Source organism: Euleptes europaea, chromosome 9, assembly GCF_029931775.1.
Source record: "Euleptes europaea isolate rEulEur1 chromosome 9, rEulEur1.hap1, whole genome shotgun sequence".
Classification (NCBI taxonomy): Eukaryota; Metazoa; Chordata; class Lepidosauria; order Squamata; family Sphaerodactylidae; genus Euleptes; species Euleptes europaea.
The window spans coordinates 82,957,026-82,974,765 of record NC_079320.1 but is presented as its reverse complement, the minus strand read 5'-3'; the positions used below and the strand labels follow the sequence as shown (position 1 = coordinate 82,974,765).

The following is a 17,740-nucleotide window of genomic DNA, read 5'->3' as shown; positions in this document are numbered from 1 at the left end:
TTGCCCTGCCCACAGTCCAAATAGCTCAGGGCAATGTACATGGTCTTACCCTATTTTATCCCCACGACAACCCTATAGGGCAAATTAAGCCAAAACCTTACAATAGGCCCAGGGTCAACCAGTGAGCTTCTCTCCTCAGGGCCAAACTACACAAGGTGTTAACAAGCTAGTGCCTGGGTTCTCCGGTTCTGACTTGCTTTCACTGTAGCAGCTGTGGGGAACATATTTTCAAAGCCCATGGGGTCCCAATTTGGCATCGGTGCAGAGAGAGGTGAGACTCCTGCCTCCCCCCTCCCTCTGCACGATTTTCCTGAGCCAAAATGGTGCTGGTGAGGAGTTATTTGAATAACTATAGAGATGCCCATGAAATATTCCAGGGGACCGGGACCCAACTTGTTAAAAAAGTCTCGTGTAATTTGGCCCAGAGTTGGTATTTGAACAAAACCAAAACCTACCTTTCTGTTCCAAGGAATGCAATTGTCATAGAGAGGGGGTCCCCAACATGGTGCCCACCGACACTTTTTCTGGTGCCCACCAGCTGTTTTAAGGAAGTGGGTGGGAATGGGGAGGATGGGGCTTTTGCTTAGCAAATTTTCTGATTGAACACTGGAGATGTGGTATGCTCTGCAGATTTTTAAAAGAGTTGCTTTGGCAGCAGCTGCCACCACAGCACAAAGATCTTCACCGTGTGAATGAAAGTCAGCCACAGCAGCAGTAGCTCCACCTCCTGCAGCAGTCATTTTACGTCAGCCATTTTGTGGCTGTGCCCACCACACTATATCAGAATTCCAAAGGTGCCCAAAGGCTCAAAAAGGTTGGGGACCCCTGTCATAAAATATCAACACAGAACTTGCCACTATACCTGAGCTTGCAATTCTGCCTTTTGGTAAGACCATTCCTCTCGCAAAGCCTGAATTTCTTTAGCTCTCTCCTTTTGGAAACATGCAAGAGACCGCTCATCTTCCCTTTTCGGTGCACCTCCAGAGTCTGACCTAGAAGCAGCAGCAGCATTCATTTCACTGAGAAAAAGAACACTAATATATTTTGATAGGGTATTTATCAGAAATATTAGGCACGTTTACAAAGGTCATAGACCTCAGGGACAGATTAGAGTAGCACACACACACACCGTACCTTCGTTTCTCTTCACTTCTGGCACTCGACGGCGCTGCTAACTGCTCTCTGCATTTTGTTCTGCCTTTACACTGTCTGGAAATATTTTTCGGCTGCACAGATGCATCTTGGGACTAAAGACAAAGATAAAGCTAAGGACCCACTACAGTTCAGACAAATCTGTTCAGTGACTTGTAGCAAACTGGATTGGGTTCAGTTATGAGGATTAGATGTGGTCTAACAGTGCATTCCTAAGGAGAGTTACTCCACTCCAAGCCCATTGAAATGAATGGGCTTAGACAAGAGTAACTCTCCTTAGGAATGCACTGTAAGTGCCCAGTCTAATGTGCTTGTCAGTTTCTCATTTCTCACAATTGACAAATAAAAAAAAAAATACAACCTGCTTTCAATGAGCTAACTTTGTTCGTTCATTCATTCATTCATTCATTCATTCATTCATTCATTCATTCATTCATTCATTCATATTATAAATGCGTACACAGCCTATTCAAATTAATTATACCTATATAGCTAACACACACATACATGTATTTAATTTGTACGAAACAATAATATTATAAGAACCTGAACCCCAATTCATTGGATCAGTAAAGAAATATTAAGTAGGGTTGCCAACTTCCAGGTGGTATCTGGAGTTCTCCTGGGATTACAACTGATCTCCAGACCACAGAGATCAGTTTCCCTGGAGAAAATGGCAGGTTTGGAGTATGGATTCTATGGCATCACATCCCTACTGACCTCCCTCCCCTCCCCAAAATCCACGCTCTCCAGACTATACCCCCAAATCTCCAGGAATTTCCAAACAGGATTGGCAACCCTAATACAAATCCAGATAAATATTCAAACAAAATGATGTAATGACTATGAGAGAATTTTCTCAGTAAGGTACAGTCTCTACAGTGGAATCTTTAGTACAGTATTTATATATTTCTACCTCTCTCTTATCTACCTTTATACCTCTAAGCTAGAAACAGCCAATTCTCTTTTTAAAGATTCAGGCAACACTTTCTTGTCTTCCTGGTTCTCTCAGATTTGATCAACAATTAGGCAATGGTAGGATTGTTCTGAGGTGACACCAGTTAGAAGTTGCTCACACAGAAATCTTTCTCATTGCACTGGACAGATATTTCTCAATCCTCAGACATAAAATTCTTCAAGTAAAACACATCCCCCCATGAAAATCTGTGACCTGCATATCTGACCCTCTCAGCCCTTCCCATCTGGAGATAGAACCTAATTTGGCTGCTTTCAATGCCTGTCCCACACAAAGCCTTTGCTAAAGAGAATTGTGCAGAAGTAATGTTGTTGTGTACCATCAATGCTCTGTGAGTGGGAGTGGAATTCTAATACTTTGCTTCCATCTGTGTCTTCCTCACTACCATACACGTAATTTGAGACAGAGCCTATGCATGGACATTGCCAATTTGCATACATTTTGCACCTGTGTGCATTTTCCCCACAAGTTATGCTGAGTGTGGAGATGTGGAGAAGGGACAAGCGCGTAGACCCGTGTTGGCAAACTGATGGCACGCGTGCCCCAGCCGGCATGCCGAGCCCTCTCTGAGGGCATGCGCGGACCCCTCGCGTCTGCCTAGGGCTGTGCCGTGTTGCTGTGGTGAGGGCGCTGAGGGCGGTGCTCCTTCTCCTCAAGCCCATGCTCCCCAAGGCTGCGCTGGTGCCCTCCCTCTCCTTGCACCTGGGGCAAGCCCCTCCCTCTCTCTCAGCTGAGCTGCCGCCGCTCAAACTTTTTTTGATTCTGGTCCGACCTTCTGCGGCAACATCCTCTGCGGCAACTTGGCACCATCCTCTATATGACAGCCCTTCAAGAACTTGAAGATGGTTATCATATCACCTCTCAATCTTCTCCTCTTCAGGCTAAACAGACCCAGCTCCTTCAACCTTTCCTCATAGGACTTGGTCTCCAGACCCCTCACCATCTTTGTTGCCCTCCTCTGGACACGTTCCAGTTTGTCTACATCTTTCTTAAATTGCGGTGCCCATAACTGAACACAGTACTCTAGGTGAGGTCTAACCAGAGCAGAATAAAGTGATACCATCACTTCGCGTGATCTGGACACTATACTTCTGTTGATACAGCCCAAGATCGCATTTCCTAGAATCATAGAGTTGGAAGGGACCACCAGGGTCATCTAGTCCAACCCTCTGTACAATGGAGGAAATTCACAACTACCTCCCCCACACACACCCAGTGACCCCTACTCCATGCCCAGAAGATGGCCAAGATGCCCTCGCTCTCATTTGGGAAATAAATGAAGCCATGGCCAATGCTAAGGGGAAGAGTGATGGTCTCTCTTTAGGAGCCCTGTGGCGCAGAGTGGTAAGCTGCACTACTGCAGTCCAAACTCTGCTCACGACCTGAGTTCAATCCCGACGGAAGTCGGTTTCAGGTAGGCGGCTCAAGGTTGACTGTCTTCCATCCTTCCGAGGTCGGGAAAATGAGTACCCAGCTTGCTGGGGGTAAAGGGAAGATGACTGGGGGAGTCACTGGCAAACCACCCCATAAACATAGTCTGCCTAGAAAATGTTGGGATGTGACGTCACCCCATGGGTCAGGAATGACCCAGTGTTGCACAGGGGACCTTTACCTTTTTTTTTTATGGCCAATGCTAAGGGGAAGAGTGATGGTCTCCCTTTAGGGTGGCCAACCTCCAGGTACTAGCTGGAGATCTCCTAATATTACAATTGATCTCCAGCCGATAGAGATTAGTTCACCTGGAGAAAATGGCCTCTTTGGCAATTGGACTCTATGGCATTGAAGTCCCTCCACTCCCCAAACCCCGCCCTCTTCAGGCTCCACCCCTAAAACCTCCTGCCGGAAGCAAAGAAGGACCTGGCAACCCTATCTCCCTTTGCAGTTTGCAGTCCCCGAATTCAGTCAGTACCCCACAAAGAAAAACACTGTAGTTAACTTCTTTTGCTTTTCCAGGCTAGCCTGGAAGGTTGCTAATGGCTTCTAATCTCAGAGTGTAGGTGTGAAGCACATTAATGTTAATGCCCCCCCTGGGGGCTGCTCTTTCATCTAAGCCCCGATAACAAAGTGAGTGGAAGGTACACAGAATAACTTGAAACCAAAATGTTAGCAGGGATTCATATTTCCCCAGATAACAGAAAAAGACACATTCCCACCCACCCCACTTCGTGAACCAAACATTAATGAAGAAAATAAGTTCAGCACTGAAACTCCAGTTGTGCTTATTAGGTTATAAAACTACCAGGGGAAGAAGGACTGATTCAGCGCCGTCTGAATGTCAAGGGTAAACTCAAATTCAGTGGGAACAGAGGATACCTGCTGTTTCCGAACATGTGGCAAAGTTTCTGGCGATTGTTATTAAAAATAAAAATAAGAGGGTAAGGAAATAAATAAATAATAAAACCAACTGAGGCAATCTACAGACACTGGGAAATAATACATAAAAGGGTACTGGTATTAGCTGTGCCGTGCGATAGGCGCTGGTTCTCATTTGTTGTTTGGGAGAACGTATTATTACAGCATTTAAAACTGAAGAGTTCTAAATTGGTGGTTAAGTTTTGGCTATAATGTTGTACGTGAGACTCTTTTGAGCGAGCATGGAGTTTTATGTATTTCTGTTACTATTATTACTATTATCATGCCAATAAAGGTGACTGAAACTGAAACTGAGTCACATGGAAAATGGAGGCTGTCAATGATTTTTTGCCCCCCCCCCGACCCGCCACTCCAGAATGGCTGTCATATGTACATCTTAGTTCCAAGGCCTCAGTCTGTGATCCAAGCATATTCTTTTCTGCATAGCTGTTTCAAAACTGGAGAAATGCAATTCCCTGATATGCTATTTAGCAGCGGCATGCTGGCACCTTGGACAATGGGCCAGTGACTCATCCGGCTGCAATCTGCATACCTCGAGTGATATCAAGAACCCAGGGAACAAACCACTGCAAATGTTGACTACTTCATTAAACACACAGAGCTCAAATCATCTGGAAATTCTCCTGTGCTGGCCCCACAGAATCAAATGGGACTTGATTAAAGCCAGAACAGATTGCTCATTTTTATTATAATGAAATTAATTTTGTGGGTTGTGTATGATCCTTGTATTTTACAAGCTGCAAATACTGAAGTCATACAACACGAATTGTTTTCCAGCTGGTTTGGATGAAGAGTGAGTTGTGTTCGAAGTGCATTAGGCATAAAAATAATTTGGACTACTTAGAAAATAAAGACTTTTCTAGCAGCTTTTGAGATTCACCTCAGTTTGAAGATTGGGGCTGATCTTTTCCTCTTTATTGCTGTGAAAATTACAGCTCCAAACAGAACATGTTTCTAACTTGGCAGAAAGACATTGCTCCTCTATGCAGAATATCAATCCACAGATATTTCGACATATGGCTGCTACCCTAAGAATACTTTCCTGGGAGTAAGTCAAGCTAGAGAAAATGGAAATTACTTCTGAGTAGACATGATTAGGCTTGCTCCCTGTGTGTTGTGCGGGTCTGTTTCGCGGAAACAAATAACTGTGCTTCTTCCTAAGAGGACAGGATGCAGTACAGTAAATCATCCAGCTCAGAAGCCCAGACATTTGTGAGCATAGCTCATTATCAAATGATGGTTTTGTTATACACTGTTAAATGAAAAAAAAATCTTGTTTAGTACATTTATCTCCTACTCTTCCTCCTAGAAGCCCAGGGCAGTGTACATGTTTATCTACTCCTCCGTTTTTATTCTCATGACAATTCTATTAGGCAGGCTTGGCTGGGGCAGAACGGTTGGTCCAAGGTCATCTGGTGAGTTTCATGACGAATGGGGACGTGAACCTGGATCACCCTGACACTCTCACCACTAACAGAACTGGAGGTCAGGGCCCCAGAATACTGGGGGGGGGGCTGCTCATGGCCCTGCCCCCCAAAGGACAGAGCGAGAAACAACTGGCTGGTCACCTCCACCCCACACAGTGTGGGTGGCTCCAGGGCTTGCCTCTGCATGGGTGCCTTGGGAGCAGAGGGCTGCAGGGACAGGGGGGGTCTCCCCAGCAAGGGCCTGAGGCCGCTTCCCTGGATGCCCCGTGCCTAAGTCTGACCCTGGCTAAATTGCTCAGCAAAGCAGAACCTGGAGAAGGGGGTGTGTATAATATATGCCACCACCACCATTCTGCCACACTCTTCCCACTGTGAGCCACTGCCGTTAACTGCCGTTAAGGAATTGTAAGGCAGGCTACAGGCCTGTACACTGCCAATACGCCCCTTCAGCATGGCATATTGGTTAGGAGGGGTGGACACGAATCTGGAGAACTGGGTTTGATTCCCCACTCCTCCACATGAAGCCTGCTGGGTGACCTTGGGCTAGTCACAGTTCTCTCCGAACTCTCTCAGCCCCACCTACCTCACAAGGTGTCTGTTGTGGGAAGAGGAAGGGAAGGCGATTGTCAGTTTCAGTCTCCTTAAAAGGTAGAAAAAATTGGGGTATAAGAACCAACTCTCTTTCTTTCTTCTCTTGGGAAAGAACGCACATTTTCTGACTTAATCACGGCTAAGGCTATGCTTGATGCGGACATGAATCACAGGTAAGACTAACCAGGGTTCCTGTTGAAGCGAGAATTGAAACTGCAGTTCCAAGCCAATCTCATGTCTGCGTTAACTGCAGTTGAAGATAATGCTTAAGCACAATTTTAAAAAGGGAGAGGATTCACTTCTGATACCGGGAATAGTGTTCACAGTCTCCTAATCAACACCAGACTTGCATGGTACACTCTGGCAACAGGAATCGAGCATGGAGCTGCCACTCTGTTTCTATATGCAACGAGTGGGACAGCTGCAGGCAGGCGGGAGGGGAGCAAAAAGGGATCTCTATCAGATGCCATTTTAATCAGGGGGCTAGAGCCCTATGAGGCGTGGTTAAAATGCTTAGGGATGTTTAGCTCAGAAAGCAGTTAAGGGGAGACATGATGGGAAGAGAGTGGCCAGGGAGAAACTTTTCTCCCTCTCTCATAATACCAGACCACAGGGTCATCTGCTGAAGTGGAAGGGTGAGAGATTAAAAACAAATAAAAGGAAGTATTTCTTCATGCAACGCATAGTTAAATTGTGGAACTCCCTGCCCCAGGATGTGGTGATGGCTGCCAGCTTGGAGGGCTTTAAGAAGGGAGTGGACATGTTCATGGAGGAGAGGGCTGTCCATGGCTACTAGTCTCTCAAATGAGAACAGGGCCCTGTGGGACCTTAAGGAATTCCGCAGGGCCTGCAAGACGGAGCTACTCCACCAGGCTTATGGTTGAGGGCAGCTACCGTTTACCATCAATGATGTCCTCCCCTCCCACCCACCCTTACTTTCTATGATGGCATGGGGGTTCCGACTGTGCACAGGTCCTGCTGGAGCGCACATCTTCTGCAGTTGGCACCATTTGAATTTTTGAATTATAAATTATGAATCAAGAATCATGATTTATGTATTATGGTTGTTTTATGGGTGCTGCTTTTAACTTATTGGAATTTTAATGTCATTGTATTGCTCTTTATTGTGTTTTATTGTATTTATGATGTTGAGTGTGTTGTGAACCGCCCTGAGCCCGGCTTTGCTGGGGAGGGTAGGATTTAAGAGCAAAAATAAATACATAAACAAATAAAATGGATACTAGTCATGATGCATACCTATTCTCTCCAGGATCAGAGGAGCCTGCCTGTTATCATAGGTGCTTTGAAACACAGGCAGGACAATGCTGCTGCAGTCGTCTTATTTGTGGGCTTCCTAGAGGCACCTGGTTGGCCTCTGTGTGAACAGATTGCTGGAATTGATGGACCTTGGTCTGATCCAGCAGGGCCTTTCTTATGTTCTTATGTTGAGTCAGAGCTCACTTCCTCAGAATTTCTATTTTATTTTTCATCTTTCTTCTGGATGAAGAATTTCTGACCATGCTAACTTAATGTAAAGTATCTTGCTGGTTCCAGCTGTGTTTGCATGTGAAAATGTTTAACCCCCAAAGAAAAATCAGGTTATATTTTGCTTCCTAGAGGCACCTGGTTGGCCACTTTGTGAACAGACTGCTGGACTTGATGAACCTTGCTCTGATCCAGCATAGCTTTTCTTATGTTCTTCATCATTAAATACAAAGAAAGCAATGCAACACACACACATAAACACATGCCAAATCTAACATTTCTACACCAACTCTGAATTTTGTCATGGAGTTCAACTATTGATGTAAATGTTACACTTTCTGGTAATCTGGGGGTCAGGGCAGCAGAGGGAGGAAGGGGCTGCAGCTCAGTGGTTTCCAGTCCCAGATTCAATCCCTGGTATCTCCAGTTAAAGGGATAAGATCCTGGAGAGCCATTACTAGTCTGAGTAGATAATACTGCCTTTGATAGATAAAGAGTTTGACACAATGCAATGCAATGTGTCCATGTGATAAAGGAACTATTATAATTCAACAGCGACTATTAAAACATTCACACAATACAAATGCCATTCTTCAGACACAGGCAAAGTTAAATTGTAAAAAAAAAGCAACACATTTCACTTGCTTTTTGATGGATTATAATAAAAAAATGTGTGGTTTAAATTTGTATGTTTTTTTTTCAATTAAACATTGTTATCTATTTGGCACATGCCTGCTTTTTACACTCCACAGGAAGGTTTTTGGCATGTAGTGCTCACGATAAGGCTGCTTTATTCCCTGAACATGTTTATGGGCCAGTGTAAAAGAGACCTCTGCCTAATGGATGCCTCTCATTTTATGGGGCAAGCACAGAGACCCCAGAGTGAGCTCACAAATCTTCAGAACTCCCCTACTTTCTAACACAAACAACCCTCTTTATTGCAGGGAATGACTGGGTGACATCTTCCAATCCAATAAGAGGCATTCAAGCATATGCAGAAGAGCCATAAAAGCCAGCTCCTAAAGGCAACATTTAGCTCTCTTATTAGACAGCCTGATCTCTGCTCACTCTCCTTTTCCTGAACTGTGAACTGAAAATGCCTGGAAGGAAATACTTGGGCAGTAAACCAATGGTGAACAAATGTAGGGCGGCTGAGAGCCTTTTCTTTTTCCTAACATTACAAGATTAAGAACTCTAGAAAGGTCTAGCATGAGGGTTGCCAGCTCCGGGTTGGGAAATACTTGGAGATTTTGGGGGTGGAGCCTGAGGAGGGTGGGATATGGGAGGGGAGGGACCTCAGCAGGATATAATGCCATAGAGTCCACCTTCCAAAATGGCCATTTTCTCCAGGTGAATAGATCTCTGTCACATGGAGATCAGCTGTAATAGAGGGAGATCTCCAGCCACCACCTGGAAGTTGGCAACCCTATCTAGCATAGCTTGCTACAGCTTCCAACCCAGAAGTCCCCAATTTGGTTGAAACATGTGGATACTTGTGTTATTTTGAGTGGGCACCACTACAATATGGTTGCCATAGAGCAGGAGTGTCAAACTCAATTGTTACAAGGGCCAGATGTAACATAAATGTCACTTGGTCAGATCGAGTCATGCCTCGCCAGCCCAGACCGCGAGTGGAGGGGGAGGGGGCTGCCTCGGCTGGCTTGTGGGCCAGATAAGAGCTCTCAAGGGGCCAGATCCGGCCCATGGCCCATATAGAATCATAGAGTTGGAAGGGATCACCAGGGCCATTAGTCCAACCCCCTGCACAATGCAGGAAATTCACAACTACCTCCCCCACACACCCCCAGTGCCCAGAAGATGGCCACGATGCCCTCCCTCTCATGATCTCCTTAAGGTCATAGAATCAGCATTGCTGACAGGGCCATCTAACCTCTTCTTAAAAACCTCCAGGGAAGGAGAGCTTACCACCTCCCAAGGAAGCCTGTTCCACTGAGGAACCGCTCTAACTGTTAGAAAATTCTTCCTATTGTCTAGACGGAAACTCTTCGGATTTAATTTCAACCCGTTGGTTCTGGTCTGACCTTCTGGGGCAACAGAAAACAACTCGGCACCATCCTCTATATGACATCCCTTTAAGTACTTGAAGATGGTTATCATATCCCCTCTCAGTCTTCTCCTCTTCAGGCTAAACATACCCAGCTCCTTCAACCTTTCATCATAGGACTTGGTCTCCACATCCCTCACCATCTTGTTGCCCTCCTCTGGACATTTGATACCCCTGCCATAGAGGGTGCAGCCAGTCACAAAATGGCAAACACCAGAGAGCATCCTTGAATGTGTTTGGTAAAATTCCCTCTGTAAGCATAGAGTTCTCATCTGCATTGTAGTTTCTTCAGTTCCAAGTTCATAAAAAGAAATCCCGGTAGCTCCAGCCTTACCACCCTTCAAGTCCACCAAGCTAATATCAAAGAATTCTTCAGGCAATTTATAAAGATAAAAGTCAAGGTCTCTCACGTTCATATCCTTCGTAAGCAGCTGGTCTGTTGCAGTTTCCTGTTGAAGGGATGCGCAGTCTTGATGTTTTTCCTGACTCTCCTTTTGACTTTGTTGTATTAGCTTGGTCCTTTATGTCTTTAAGTACATCCAAAATAGAATCCAGTTTTTGGTTAATCAATTGATATATGGTGTTTGTCATGGCAATTAGTTGATCCATCTGTTTAATAGCACGTTCCATGCTTGCTACTTTTAAAAATTTTGTTAGTTAGTTTGTAGAGTCCGGGCAAATAAACCAAAAAATAGAAAAATTTGTAGGTGATTTAACAGGATTCCTGTATTGTGGGTAGTATTTTGATGTTAAATACCATCAAGTTGAAAACACTCTAGTATAGACTGCGGCAAAGAACAGGATATACCCATAAAGATGTAGAACCGTGGACCTTTCGTTACCTCCTCTTCCAGGAACTTGGGAGTGATTTGCCAGTTACTCAAGGGAGACACACTTCGGGTTTCACAATCTCACAGTCTGTTACAGTCTCACGATGGCATTAAACAATGAAGGCAGAAAGACAACAACTAAGGAGGGGGGATTCTTCCTCCCTCCCCTTTCAACATCAGAGTATCTGATTGGTAGTTGTAACGTCTTTCAAAAGCTCCTGTTTGTTATGTCTACCCACTGATCAAATTGATAGAATTCCTGCCGGTTTATCTGATATTTTTTTTGTTTTGTAAGAGTCATTTATATATCAGGTGGGGAAGCATGGATTTGATAGATGTATTTGCCAATTCTTCAGATCCTCCAAATCCAGGTAAAACAAAAGAGTTTTTATAACTTACTCAGATTTTAGAAGAGTAGGTATTCTTGCTTCCGTATAGTTGCTTAGATGGTAATAGGTAGAGGAGGACTGACCCTAAATCCAAAGAGACGTTCGCGGCGTTGTATTTTCCCCTCAATGCCCGCGGGACCTCGCCCAGTTCCCCGAGAGTTGTCCTCTCTCAGAAAAATGGGGGTCAAACCGCTCTTCAAGGCTGCAGGAGAGTTCCTGGTCCCCGGTCCACTCTTTAGGATCCGGGTAGGGGTGCAGGATGCATCCCAGATTTGAACGTTTCTTGGGTTCTTCAGGAGCCCCCGAAGAACGTGGCGCTCAGTCCAGTGTCTCTGCGGAAGTCCTCCGAGCAGGCTTCATGTGGAAGAGTGGGGAATCAAACCCAGTTCCCCAGATTAGAGTCCGCGGCTTTTACCCATTACGCCACACTGACACACCCCACAGATTCCAGTTTGATTTTGGCCTATTGGATGGGCCAGCCATGCTCCTGAGATCGGCAAAGGAAGTGACACATTTTGGCATGTGGGGCCAGCCATGACTGATGGTTTCTGCTGTAACCTCAGCAGTTCTAGGGCACTCCAGTGCAATTCATGATGCTACACCAATGCAGGCTCCAAGTAGCCCTTTGTCGTGAGCAGCAGGGATCTAGATACTGAACAGACACAGATCCTGGCTGAGTTGGTAACAGAGGCAGAGGCAGGGCCCTCTGTCTCCTCTGAAGTTGGCAGTTTGCCTCCGTCGGAGTCAGAAGTTCCCACTCCCCTCATGATTAACGATGAGGAGAGTCAGCCGGCAAGGATAGAAGATTCACCCTCACGGATAGATAGGCTTCGGGAAAGATTACGCAAAGACTTAGCTACCCGTCGCAAGCAGGCACGGGAGTATAGACGGACACAAAGCCCTGAATACTGAGAGGAGCCAGGCTAGGTAATTGATGGGGCTAATGAGCACACTACCGGAGGGTCATATAATCCCAGGCTGTTGAAAGGTGTCTCCGTGGAAGCAACGATTCAGTTTCCGGACTGCTTCGCATCCACTTCGGCTCCTGACCCTTTCTCCGACCGGCTTGCATTCCTGGCACTCTGACCCTCGGCTTGATTAACGACTCTTCTTCTGGACACATTTGGACTCCTGTTTTGATCTCCACTAACTCAACCTTGGGCCGCACGACTACCCAGCCCCCTAGCCCTGCCTGGGACCTGACACCCTTCGAAGCTAGGGCAACCTTGAGATAGGCTAGTTCCCAGCCTTGGTCAAGCCCCAGAGGCCCCAACACTCTCCACCCCTGTCCTTTCTTGCTCCATAGGTAGGCTTGCCAGCTCGGAGTTGGGAAATACCTGGAGATTTTGGGGGTGGAGCCTGAAGAGGGTGGGGTTTGGGGAGGAGAGGGGCTTCAATGGGGTATAATGCCATAGAGACCACCTTCCAAAGCGGCCATTTTCTCCAGGGGAACTGACCTCTGTCGCCTGGAGATCAGTGGTAATAGCGGGAGATCTCCAGGCACCACCTGGAGGTTGGCTACCCTATCCATAGGGGGTTAGCCTCTGGATTCTGCCCAGCTCTTCTGCAAAGAGACAGCCACTATTTCACTGGAAAGAGCATGTCACGAAAAACTAAGGCCCATCTTTGAAAAAGTGTTTTAATGTAATTAACTTGGCAAAGTATCAACAAATAAGTGTGGTGGGAAAAACCAGGACCTTGAGTATAAAGCTTTAATTATATCATTTCCATCCATTCTGCTTAGCCTACTCTTGGTCTTAGGCCAACCCCAAATGTGCATTATGTGGCTGGGGAAGCTATTTTTAGTCTGAAGTCAGGCCCAAGTTAGAGCTGCATTAGTGACAGCACACTGCCTCGTCTGCCAGGCAGGAAATAAAGTCTTCTCCATTTCAGTGTTCTCAGCTGCAGACCCTGCCCTCAGTAGAATGCAGCCTTTCCCATATGGTGGCCTCCTAGCTGTGAATATTCCCACCCACCTGATACCCCCCCCCCCGAAAATCTGTATTGCTTGTGCTATTACCTACCCCTAGGCAAAAGCTCCCTTTCTACTGCTTCCTGGGGACAGAGACAAGAATGAAAACTTCGCTTCTCCCAAGACCTTCCATACAGTAGATCCAACAGGCTAACAGAAGGAGCTGTTTTTTCACTTGCTCACACTTAATGGCCATGGTGACAGTAAACCAACTGAGTGAAGATGGGACCAATGGTTTGACTCAGTATACATTCATCTGTAGTTGTTGATAGAGCAGATCTCCAGATTTCAGCCTTGGCTGCCCTAATTTCAGGGGCCACATCTGTCTCAGAGAAGGCAACTAGATGAAGTCGCTATTTCCAGGAATGCTATTTGAGATTTGGCCTTGGGTGGTGGTGCTGATTAACAAGATAGACCTATCTCTGGACACTGTCAAAGTTAAATGGTGAAAAGAAGCCACATCTTTTACTCACATTTGTTGTAATCGATTCCTTGTAAAGAACTGGATCACTATGATTTAACACAGGACAAAAGCCCTTTTCACACCATCTTCCATTTGGGCTCATACCCTAGATCCATCTAAGTCAGTACTGTCTACTTTAACAATACTCTCCTCTTCTAACCGGCAGTTGCTCTCCAGGGTCTCAGACAGGGGTCTTTCACATCACATACTGAATGGTCCTTTTAAATGGAGATGCCAAGGATTGAACCTGGGACCTTCTGCGTGCGAAGCAGATGCTCCTCCGCTGAGCCACAGGGATCCTAGGATCTGTCCCCACCCCCACTTTCCAGGTGTTGACTGTAACTGTATGCACCAATGCTATGTGCATACACCGGTCGGCTCCCTCTGTGCGACTGAGGGCGCTGGATTTTCCAGGACCATGTACACATGTAGACTCTGGGTACACAGGTTCAGTCAATGCAGGAAGGGTAGTGGGTGGGGACAGTGGCACAATTCCCCCTCCCACCCCAGCTGGAGGACCCTGAGAAAAGGGCTACAGTCACCCTCTGGGGGCACCTTCTCATTCCCTCCACCAGGATGATGTAATTTCCCATGTAACTACAGAACAATGGGTAATTAATGTTACATGGGGGGACTTTCTGCTTTCAGAGTGATGAATGCACTCGACATGATGGCTTTATCTCTCAGGTCACACTGTCACCATTCTTGAGATACAGTACTATGTTCTGCTACAGAGTTTGGAAGCCACTGACTCAACTAGTTTGAATAAAGTACCCTTACGCGTTTTGCATGAGCTTCTTCAGGGGGATCTTTCTCTGCTCAAGTTTCCCATGCAAGCAATAAAACAATTGCAAGCAATAAAACATATGCACCTTACCTCCTGCTGCCTCTCGCAGGGTTTTCTGGCAAGATATTAAAAAAACTCTGTATATTTGGCTTGCATGGGACGCTTGAGCAGAGAAAGATCCCCCTGAAGAATCTTGTGCAAATTGCATAGGGGTACTTTATTTATTAAATCTTATTTCCTTGCACCAATTGTTGCTTTTTGTCTCTGTTTTGTTTGGTGTGGCCCCCTCTATTTGCTTAACAAGTTTAAAGTTGTATCATGGTTAAACAAATTGGGTTTCATAGAGACAGTAAAGCAAGACAAGGAGACTGGATGATGGTTTATGGAGTGCACCCGAACTTCAGTTCTGTTGTGGACAAATGAAGGAGCAGGATTTTACTATGGCAATACTTTGCATTTGCAGGAGGCACTATGGGGGGAATGTTGCAGGTCTTCCTCTGAGATCTTGTACATTATTAGATTAGCTCAAGGACGGAGATTGTTTCAACCATCTGGAATCTGTAAAATCCTGACATGAGACATTTGACCGAGCTGATTGAGAAAGTGCTATTTTAAATGCTTGTGTTGACTTGATTCATTTAAAGAGGAGTGTAAAAAGGGAACGTTTAAATTACAACCCAGGTCAGAAACAGTGGCACGGGCCTTTTAGAGCTCTGCAGCCATATGCGCCTTACCTCCTGCTGCCTCTCACTGGGCTTTCTGGCGAGATATTTCAAAAATTCTGCATATTTGGCAATGTCCCGGTTTTGTTTGATGAAATCCTCTAGCCTTAAAACCTAATTCAACAAGAGAAAAAAAACAGGTTTTTTGGGGGGGATTACACATCATGGAAAATATACACAGATGGACATAATCCTAAATGTCCCCCGTCTAAGGCAGCCAAGTAACAGGATGCTTGGGGGCAGAATTACACAGCACACGGGGGGGCTTTGTTCTCCTCACACTCTCTTGTGTACCACCCTTCTTTCCCATTTCTGTCTCTGTCCCACAACCTACTCATCACCCTTTCTCTCCTTCTACCTCCTTTCACATGGATATGCTGTCTATAAGGAGGTTTCACTGTTACAAGCGCAAGACATGATTCATCCTTCTTTTTTTCTTTTCTTTTCTTGCCGTCAAGCTACAGCTGACTTAGGGTTTTCAAGGCAAGAGACATTCAGAGGTGGTTTGCCATTGCCTGCCTCTGTGTCATGATCCTGGTATTCCTTGGAGGTCTCCCATCTAAATACTCACTGAGGGTGTGTGACTAGCCCAAGGTCACCCAGCAGGTTTCCATGGCAGAGTGGGGATTCGAACCTGAGTTTCCCAGATCCTAGTCTGACACCTCAACCACTGCACCCCGCTGGCTCTCAACAGCCTTCTTAGACAATTTCAATCTTGCACTGAATTAATGACCAACTCAGCTCATTTTAAAATCTATACCTTCATGGGAGACAAACTGTAACATTTTTGTGTCTCTGATCATTTTAATGACAGGAAATAAAGCCTCCTCTCCAAGAAGTTTAAAAAATAGGATGAGAGGACAATACCGTAGGGATGGCACACATCTTCTTCTGGACCATTTACAAAGATGTATTTTTAAAAGTACATTATATTGGCTTGCTTTATATGGCTGACAAATCTAATAATTTATATAGTGTTTAAGACGAACCACAGGACAAGTATTTTTGCCTCTACATTTTGCCCTCTACAAAGGGCACAAAGCTCTTCACTTGATTCTTGTAGGTTATCCAGGCTGTGTGACTGTGGTCTTGGTACTTTCTTTCCTGACGTTTCGCCAGCAGCTGTGGCAGGCATCTTCAGAAGAGTAACACTGAAGGACAGTGTCTTGAGACCATGAAAGCCTTCGACAATATCTCTTCACTTGAATTTGCTTGGTATTCCTAAGAAATACTTGTAAAGTAGGTGAACGTCACCCTCATACTTTTGAAGGAGGGCTGAGACTGCTGGTTACCAGACTAACAGCTCCATTCACCCCGTTCAGAAATAAGTCCCACTGAGTTCAGTAAGACTTACTCTAAAGTAAATGTGGGTAGGATTTCACCCTAGGGGCTCTAATGGGCAAGAAAAAGTTCTTGTCTCTTAGTCTGCCTAGAAAATACAAATTGTGTAGACTCATTCCTCTTCAATTTGCCTTGAGGACTGTGTAGGAAAGAGATTTTAACCCTTCAATCTCCACTTGGCTTTGCCATTCAAAACTGGTTCTCCTAAATGCTACTAGCCCTTTTAATGGGAAACATAGGTGTCCTTTCAAAAAAGTATATTTTCCTTTGAAGTGCTACTAGCAGAACAGGGGTGGTGGTTTTGAACAGCAAAACCTAGTGGGAAATGGATTAGCCCTTTCCTACCTTAAGTTTCTTGAGTGGCCCCAAGGCAAACTGAGGCTGCATGAGCAATTTGCATTTTATGGATGAAAGCAGATGCATGATCTTCTGTCTTGTCTTTTGGAACCCCAAGGCTACCTAGTGAGCTTATAGCCAAGGCAAGATCTGAACCAGGATACTCAACTTCATAGCATATAAACGAGAGCTAGCATGGCATAACGGCTATGGCTTTCTCAGCAGGGGAATTACCACTCCAGATTAACCGCACCATTTTTTCCAGGTGCGCTGCACATTCCTTGAGAAATCCTCTGTCAAATGTATTCATCCATATAATGCAAATACTCATAGTCCTAAGAAATATGCAACAGCTATCACATAGGAACAATTAATTTTCTACCAAACCCTCATTTCCCAGAGGATTCTGTGTTAGTCCTATTTTACAGAAATTACAACCTTGGCTCTGAATAGCTGGTGAATATTAACTAGATGTGATGCTTCAGAAGATATATCACTCTGATAATTAGCGGAGGCTCATGTGCTCACATCAGTTATTAACTTAGCAACCAACACATACCCACATGTCACAGAGGAAGGGTTCAAGAGGACCATGTGATGGTAAGGGAGGAGTTTTCTTCCTGTCAGTCTCTCTGCTTCTGACAGTCTCCTTTAGATCTACTTGAGAAGAAGCATGCATACCTTGATCATCTTTAGCTGTGGATGATTAGACGGTCAACTGATTTATATAGTGCCATCCGTGTCCATGGTAATTTAGAAAATCATTTGAAGGGGGAAAAAAACCCACTAGTTGTGTGGAAACTCTGGGAGCTTAACCTTGCATTTTTCTTG

General features: G+C 45.3%; 1 protein-coding gene across 1 annotated transcript in view; it reads right to left on the bottom strand.

Moving 5' to 3' along the window:
• FAM184B (family with sequence similarity 184 member B) overlaps nucleotides 1–17,740 on the bottom strand; it is a 107,778-nt gene that overhangs the window by 22,105 nt on the left and 67,933 nt on the right. Inside the window, exons 7-9 of the mRNA XM_056855109.1 lie at nucleotides 15,245–15,346; nucleotides 1,130–1,247; nucleotides 863–987 (exon numbers count right to left, since the gene is read on the bottom strand). Of these exons, the coding sequence (XP_056711087.1) occupies nucleotides 863–987; nucleotides 1,130–1,247; nucleotides 15,245–15,346 (345 nt within the window). The remainder of the gene's footprint in view (nucleotides 1–862; nucleotides 988–1,129; nucleotides 1,248–15,244; nucleotides 15,347–17,740) is intronic.